The 8,718-nt window shown below is 42.6% G+C and overlaps 1 protein-coding gene across 1 annotated transcript; it reads right to left on the bottom strand.

Annotated features, from left to right (window-relative positions):
• Window positions 1-3,651: 3,651 nt before the first annotated feature.
• Window positions 3,652-8,457, bottom strand: LOC103696127 (putative alpha,alpha-trehalose-phosphate synthase [UDP-forming] 7). Its single transcript, XM_008777661.6, has 4 exons — window positions 8,003-8,457; window positions 5,770-7,795; window positions 4,738-5,011; window positions 3,652-4,367 (listed from the first exon to the last, which is right to left on the bottom strand). Exons 2-4 carry the CDS (start codon window positions 7,767-7,769, stop codon window positions 4,047-4,049), a joined length of 2,595 nt encoding a protein of 864 aa, XP_008775883.3. The 5' UTR covers window positions 7,770-7,795; window positions 8,003-8,457; the 3' UTR covers window positions 3,652-4,046.
• Between the last annotated feature and the right edge of the window lie 261 nt (window positions 8,458-8,718).

Genomic DNA, 8,718 nt, shown 5'->3' with positions numbered 1-8,718 from the left:
AAGACCCTTGAGCTACAGGCACTAGACCAAGGAAGCTTAGGGCGGATCTCAACATAAGAATAACTACCGGATATGAATCATATATTAAATGTATTCATATTTTTTTATTCGAATATAGATATAAATCGGATACTTTTTCAAATATTAATTAAATTTAAGCAAAATTTAAGAATAAAAACTAGAAATAAAGACATGACTATAAAAAAAATGTAACTAAAAAAATTTAAATTTAACAAATATTTATCGATAATAAAAATTAATAATTTTATAAATGTTATACTGCTAAAAGTTGGTCGTCACTGAAGTAGACGAAATCTATAGCACCTCCAAGGCATCTCATAGATGTCACCAATTGTAATCGCCGGGTGGAAACTAAGAAATGGATGGACCTTCGAAATCCTAGTTGCTTAAAGACGACGAAAAGAAAAGAGGGACAAAACGGAACCTTTCAGGCATGCAGAGTGATTCGAAGGATTTTATTCGAATTGGGTATTCTATTTTTGGATTACTGTTTTAAGTGACGGTCATTCGATAATCATTTAGTTGGTTTATGATTTAATTTAACTTAAACTTTTTTTTTTCACTTATTCTTATTATGCAGATATCTAGATCCGGATCCAAGCTTAGAAAAATTAGGTAAATCTATATCCATATTCGAGAGATTTTTGAACTGACCATCCGAATTTATATTCGGATCCGATCGAATTAAAAAAATATTTTCCGAATCCGATCCAAATTAGATGCAAAAATGGATACGGTTAGATATACTTTGAGGCCTAGCCAAACGAGTAATACGCGCTTATCACAAACTGGTGAATGTTTGTCTTGAGCCCACCCATCCACGATGCCAATGTATTAATTCTCAGGAAATTGGCACACTTGGATTTTAAATCATCCAACAATTTTGGTAACTGGCAGTGCAAAAAATAATAAGTAATATTTATACAGAAGATATAAAATTTGATATAAAATTTGCTAGAATATATGTAAGTACTATTTAGTACAGGTAATATAGCAGCAAAATACACAGTAAGGTTTACCAAATACATTCGAGACGGATTATTGATCCACCTAAAAGTTGGACCGAGTTAATGAATCAAATTGCTGAGTCTTTGATTAGATCATAACTCGAAATTGGGTAATATGATAATTAAACAGTCGATCCGATCACTTGAATCACTGAGTTTTAAAGCAGTCCCTGTCCACCACCCAACTGGGCCCGAACACCTATCATGAATGGCCGAACTGTTCCATGCACAGATATATGCACGTTGGGAGTGTGTTTGTCTTGCCATCCATGGGTCATTTGATCCTTTGTTTTTGTTTTCATATGTTAATATTCTTCTTGTGATCGACTGTTAATATCCTTTGGATTAGTGAAAGGAAGCCCTGGATTCATTTTCATGTCTCAAGCAAGAGCACTTAATATTGTTGTGTGATTAAAAGAAAAGTAAAAAATTGCATCACAAGAAGCATGAGTATTATAGAATAAAGGGGATCAGATCAGCCCTTATATAGTTTGAATTGACAGAATACTGTACATCTAATACATAATTAAAAAAGACAAGATAAAATAAGATGGGCACCAAGGAGGCAAAGGAGACAAGTGGGAGAACGCTTGACCGCAATTTATTTTGAGTTTAAAGCTCTTTGATACACCAAAACTAGGATGCATTCTAGGGTACATCGAACCTCTCCTCTAGAGAAGAATCCTAGTTCTAAGGTAGAAGGCTGAAGCAGCCTATTGGGTTTAGATATCATGGCAGTTCCATTGCAATCTTATGTAAATATGTGAGAGAGAGTCCATGAGATCTTCTTGCTGTCCTTTATCATGTAAGAGGAAACTATTTCCAGCAATAACTTCTTTTAGACAGTTATTTCTTCGCTTGTTAACTCTCGTGGTGGTGGTCGATCGGGTAGTTCTGGTCCTTTGTCTAAATAGATTTCTTTAGAAAACTAATTCCAGCAAAAAAAAAAAAAATTACCCATTTGTGATCTCTTACATGAGTGAGAAGTGACCCAATATATATGGCCTTTTCAGGTGTCATACGTAAATTAATTAACCAATTTTTTTATCAATCTAATATTTATGACTATTTCCTATGGTTGATGTAAACAACTGTACATTGAAATTCGGTAATTTCCATTGGCAATGAAACTAATCTTAATCATCTGCGGTGCTATTTTCGTACCGATGGCCTGGATTTGTCACAATCCCATAAGTCTTTTTCTGCATCAATATATAGTATTATAGCTTTCAAGTCCAGCCTTTTCCATCTTCTCTTGGAAAAAAAAATGTATGCAACGGAAATTCTCTCTAAAAAAAAAATATCGCCCTTCTACCTTCCACTTTGTCCCCTTTGTTTCCCTCGGATTCTCTCAGAAAAACTCTTGCAAATTTATTCTTGGGAGCAGTTCATGCTACAGATGATGTTTGCCTCCAATTGGGGCACGCCAAGGGTCATCTTGCAGTCTACAGGATAAATGGTTTTGTGCCATTAATTAATTATCACATGGTTTTGACCTTCAAGATTTGCCACATGGTGCGTACGTATCATGATCAACATCCGTGATTAAAAATCAAAGAGAGGACCAATTAAGGTTGTTGCCATGGAATTTTATATTCTGATCTCCACTCATAGAGATATTAAGAGCATCTTTCTTGCCATTGGTCCAATCTTTTTTATATGACTTACAGAGGAGATTTAAGTTACCCTATCTAAATCTATCACGTAATTTACTTAACGAGCTAAAGAGTGACAGCATTGATTGTCCAAGACCGATTTTAAGCTTCCCAATCGAGAGAACCAATATACATCAAATTGTGTACCTACATGTCCTCTTTTCTTGACCGGAAGTTGCTTGTCGCAGGGTACAATTAATTACGCTTTCTTCCTTTTTGTGGGGCACTGTCATGGATGCCACAAAAGCATATGTTAAGCATATCGTTTCTATTTATAGCATCTAGAAGGCGACAAAGAAGAATACGATGTTCCTGTCCTTTTTCACTTCATTAGAGCTCCCGAAATCTTTTCAACGTCGCAAAGTGAGGTGCGCGACCTTTTTACCCCAAAAAAATTATAAGGTGCCGAGTGCCGTGTCTGCTGGATTAAAACTTAGCTGGATGTGACGTATAATTGGGCGAACATGGCAAATTTCAAGAATAAACTAGATCAAGCGTAAGTGGGCTAATATTCGAGATGGTTATTTTGGGAAGAAACTCGAGATTATGATCACCATCTAGTCATCCAATCATCATCTGCAGATGACCCAATGGGGCCTATAAACAGCAAATTATATCCTCATATGGCCACCATGCCGATCAGTGCGCATCCTTTTTTTTATGAGCTAATCACCAGAATGATGAGTTGAAACCTATAGAAAAGAGACAAAGATGATTAGCATGATGCATGCGGCGCCGGATATAATTTCCCCTTATAAAGGCCTTGGATTTGCGTTTTGTTTTGCGCTGAACCCAAAGGCAGAGAACAGCCTAATTTGTCAATTAAAACAGTAGATCTGATTTTGGAATAGTTTTATCCCTCCTTTCCTCCCGCCCCTCCCGAGTCGACAGTTTCTAATAACAAACCAACCACAGCAATGCGAGACATGATATGTACACAGAAAAATGATTGAATGAAAGTCACCCCCTAACATGCAAACCATGTGTTATGAATTGATAAATTCAGCTGGCTAACAAGTCAATCATCAGAGACCCTGGACCTGCCTCCACTGCACAAATTCAATGGCAAAGGAAACGATATCTGGTAACACCTAATCCCTACACCGGCCTCTCTTCTTGTAGCTGAACTAAAGTATAAAACTTTCTTCAGGAAAAAAATTATAAGCCAGTTTACGAACCTGGTCAGCTGCGCAGCTATACCTCTTTAGCAGTCTGACCAAATGTAACCCCCGTTGCATCTCAATTGCTCTAAGCAACAATTGCCCGACACCTCCAGCCCTAAGAACCATTAAAAATTTTTACTTCTACCTAGAATTTGGTTGAAAGAACAAGTGGACTAGGAGGACCTGTTCAACGGGATGGATCAGCTCTCAGTAGGGGATGGTTCGATTATCCCCTCGGTGGAGGACGATGACCCAGAGGCTTCTGCGAGTGCTCCAAGCATGCTTATGACATCAGTAGTATCGTCCAGATAATATTTGGCTTTGCTCGGCTTCTGTCCCACCGTGCAAGCAAATAGTGATGTGCTGGGGGCAACCAGGTTCCTTGTCATTATACCAGCAATGCCTTCAAACATGTCCTCATCCGATCTGTCATCACCAATGCACAAGACAAAGTCTGCTTGTCTCCCATTCTCCACCATTGACGATAGGATCTTCTCTGCCACTGAGCCTTTGCTGACTCCCTGCAAAGCAACACCAACACAAGAAGAGATTGATATATATGTATATATATTTAGAAAAAAAATATCAGCGGAGCTGCAAAATGACATATTTGCAGCATAACTCAGCTGCCAGTCAGAAAGGTCATGAGGAGAATCCAACCACTCCTGGCCAGGTTCAGTTTCTCAGCAATTGTACATGACCTTAGATATGACCATATGACTAGCTCGAGATTGTCAAATGGTGCAAGGAATAAGAATTCAACCACCAGCCACGATGCTAAAGAAAGATCATTCTTATGGTCATTAGGTTAACTGGAGATAATAATTTGGAGTCTGGTGTTTAGTTGTGCATAAGGGAGATGAACAGTCAGTCAGTCATATAAGAACACACCTGAGGCTTCACTTCAACAATGAATTGACCACTTTTCACTGAGACTGGCTCGTTTGCAAGCACACTCTCTAGATGGTCAAGCATTTCCTTCGCCTGAGAAGATCCAAAGCCTGGATCAGCATCTTGGTGGTGCCATACCAAAGCACTTTCTTTAGCTTCAATACTGGATCCATCAGTGGATTCAGTATAGAGCTTCATCACTGGCTCCGCTATCTGCATCCATTCAAAGTCAGAGCTCTGGGAACAAGTTTCCCATTCTTGATCTCCAGTCCACCTGCAAATGATGATGTAAAGAAGGGGTTATCATCATTTTTCATATTACTCTAGTTTTTTTGGTCCTATTGATCCAAAACATTTCCATAGCAGCAAGTGACCAGGAGGTAGCATGTAAAACTTACAATCCACAGCCTATACCCAGATTATCCTGGCATCCATCATTCACAAATGTTAGAGTGCCTATATGATGCCCCCTTCATTTTTTTTTAAGCATGTCCTCATCATTTTAGGAGGATTTATAGATTATGACATCTTGCATTATACTTCTTACTTATAAATTATTATACTAAGCAGTGACAATCTCATAATTGCCATCAATTTTTCCAACTTCTGATGAGAGGTGATGGATGACTTAATGAATAGCAGTGCAAATGCAAGAATATATGGGCGATCATCATTTTCCAACCTTTAGAGACATCCTGGCATAAATCTTAATTTAGGAGAAAACCAATCCCTATTCAACTAAAGGCACAATTCTAAACAAGGCAGCCATTTTCCATTAGCAAAGAGATTCATAGTGATACCCCTATTGAGCATGATTCTCTTTTGCGATTAAGATGGTTTTGACACTTTCTGTTCGGAAGCACTCAAGTATCCTTAGTAGTACTTCCTTCCTATCTATCGCCCTTTTCTCAGCATGACTAAATGTGATCAATAAAAATACTTGTTTATTTTTCCTGTTGATAAATCAAATCGTATGAAAGAGCGGTAAGAAAAAACAAACAGAAGTCAAGCAGTCATGAAGCAACAGTATACCTCAAGAAGTAGCCATGCTCTGCCGCAATCCCAAGCTTCTCGCATGGCGAGAACCACTTCCCCAAAATATTCCTCCCTCTCCCGCTGACAATGAAAACTACATTCTTCTTATCTGCGCAGAGAGTATTGATGGTCCTAATAACTTCCGCACTTGGAGTCTTGTTAATGGACAACTGAGGCACCATCGTCCCATCGTAGTCCAGCAATATAGCCCTATTCTTGGCCCTCTCATAGGCCATTACAATTGTATCCACATTAAGCTTCCTGAAATTAGGGTCGAGGGCCACCACACGAAATCCAAATCCCAAACCAAACCCCCAACATCTCCTCTTGAAATGGTCCCTGCAAGTCCTCTCCATGTCCTGCAAGAAGCTTCTTGACCAATAGGCCACATCATGAGTGCTAACATACCGGTAGTGCTTCTCATGCCGCAGCTGCTTCTCTGCATCAGAAAGAGAAACCGCCTCATTCATCGCCTCCGCTGTCGACTCTATGTTCCATGGATTGACCCGGATTGCGCCACTTAACGATGGGGAGCATCCGATAAACTCTGAGACTACGAGCATACTCTTTCTAGGGCCATCAGCTTCTGAACCAGGACCAGAACCAGCAATCCCCTGCCTGCAGACAATGTACTCATAAGGTGTGAGATTCATCCCATCTCTCACTGCAGTGACCACAACACACTCTGCAATAGTGTAGAAGGTAATCCTCTCGACAATGGACACAGGGCGGTCAATGAATACGACCGGGCTGTACTCAGAATTCCCGAATTCCTCATTGATCCGCCTGCAGCTCTCCTGTATCTCAGCCTGGATCTCCTCAAGATCTCGTCCTCTTCCCCTGGCGGGGTTGGCAATCTGGACCAGAACTGCCCTTCCCTTCCATTTAGGGTGTAGCCGGAGCATGTGCTCGAAAGCGAGCAGCTTGAGGTTGATTCCCTTGAAAATGTCCATGTCATCGACACCCAGCAGCACAGTCTTTCCCTCAAACTGCTGGCGGAGCTCATTTACCCGCCAATCCTTATCCGGGAGCTGGAGCGCAGACTGCAATTGGCCCATATGGATGCCTACCGGCATGATCTTAATACCAACACTGCGGCCATAGTAATCGAGCCCAATATAACCCCGCTTGGACTGGTACTCGAGCCCCAGCATTCGGCTGCAGCAGGAGAGGAAGTGGCGGGCATAGTCGAAGGTGTGGAAGCCGATGAGGTCGCAGTTGAGCAGCGCCTTGAGAATCTCCTCGCGGACGGGGAGCGTCCGATAGATCTCCGACGAAGGAAACGGGCTGTGAAGGAAGAACCCCATTCTCAGCCGATTGAACCTTCTCCGGAGGAAAGTCGGCAGAGCCATGAGATGGTAGTCATGGATCCAAACATAATCATCCTCGGGGTTCAAAACCTCAATCACCTTCTGCGAGAATAACTTGTTGGCGAGAACATACGATTCCCAGAGGGATCGGTCGAAGCGGCCACCATGGTCGGCGGAGAAGGGAAGCATGTAATGGAAGAGCGGCCAGAGCTGCTGCTTGCAGAAGCCATGGTAGAATTTCTCGAGGAGGTCGGCCGGGAGGAAGGCGGGGACGCACTTGAAGCGCTCGAGGAGGGCCTGCGCGATGTCGTCCTGCTCGTGGACCTCGACGTCGACGCGGAGGGAGCCCACGTAGAGGACTTCCATGTCGTCGGGGAGGCCGTCCTTGAGCTGTAGGAGAAGGGAGTCCTCGTCCCACGAGAAGCTCCACCCACGCCCGTCCGGCCGCCGCTTGGCCCTGACCGGGAGCTGGTTCGCCACGATGATGATCCGGTCCTGGGCGATAGAGGAGGGCACGTCGGAGGAGACGCTGCCGGCGCGGTCCTCCTCGTCGAGCTCGGCGAGGGCACCCGGCATGGTCATCACCCGGGGCATCCGCCTCCGGCTAGCACCCTGGCTGCCGACGCTCAGCGCCGCGAAGTTCCCGGATGCCAGATCCAGGAGGTTCGTGTATGACCTCGACATCATCTTCGCGATCTCGATAAAACAGCGCCCTGCGCTCCCCAAGAATCGGATCAAAACGTTAGAAAACCACCCACACCCCAAAAAATCCATCCCCCTTCGAACCCTACCCTTCGAGCTTATCGAATCAAACGATATGGAACTCATATAGATCGAAGAATCGGATTACATATAGATCAAAGAGGAGAAAACACAGAAATTTTGATTGAAGGAAGAGAGATTTGAGCGAAGAATCATACCTTGATCGGAGTTGGAGAGAAATTATGCCGAATTAAAATGGAATTTCTTTATCTCTTATCCTGATTGATTTCTTTCTCTTGCAGCGGCGGTTCCGGTTCAATTCTTGCTCGAGAGAGCGAGAACGTGGGAGGTTAGGGCTGAGAGGAAAAAAATTAAAACGAGGGGAAGAAATAAATAAGAAAATCTTTAGTTCTGGCGGCCTCCTCCTTTAGCTAGCTGTATAAAAGAAGAAGAAAAAATAATAGAGATATAAAAATGGGGCCGATGAATTCGATCGGATTATTACTGATTTATATTTTCCTCAAAAATTTTGTTCTTTTATATTTTATTATTATTTTTTTTAAAGAAAAAAAAGGAGGAGAAAAGAGAAGCGGATATTGGATGCCGAGTGTAGCTGGAGCGAAGGTGGAGCGGAGAAACAGGATAAGGTCGACCAGCCGACTCCCCCTCTAATGCCAGCTGGAGTCACGCGGTTGCCTGATCACGTGCCCCTTTCTTGTCTCCACACATCGACGTGTTTCATCCAGCGATCTACCCCTTTCGTCCGCTGAATTGAAGCATGATGGACATTGTATCAACGGGGCTTGCTCGCTGTGCGCCAAGCGACGGCCCTTCCATCACACGGCTGGAACTACGTGGCGCGAATCTTTTCGTACTTCTTAGTCGTGATTCTCATGGCTCCGTGTCCATCTATTTTTAATTGAATCGGGTGCAC

Source organism: Phoenix dactylifera, chromosome 1 (genome assembly GCF_051530095.1).
Source record: "Phoenix dactylifera cultivar Ajwa chromosome 1, Ajwa_hap1_PhDact_Kaust_v1.1, whole genome shotgun sequence".
Lineage (NCBI taxonomy): Eukaryota > Viridiplantae > Streptophyta > Magnoliopsida > Arecales > Arecaceae > Phoenix > Phoenix dactylifera.
Note: the sequence above shows the minus strand (reverse complement) of the source record. Positions and strands in the feature narration are given on the sequence as shown.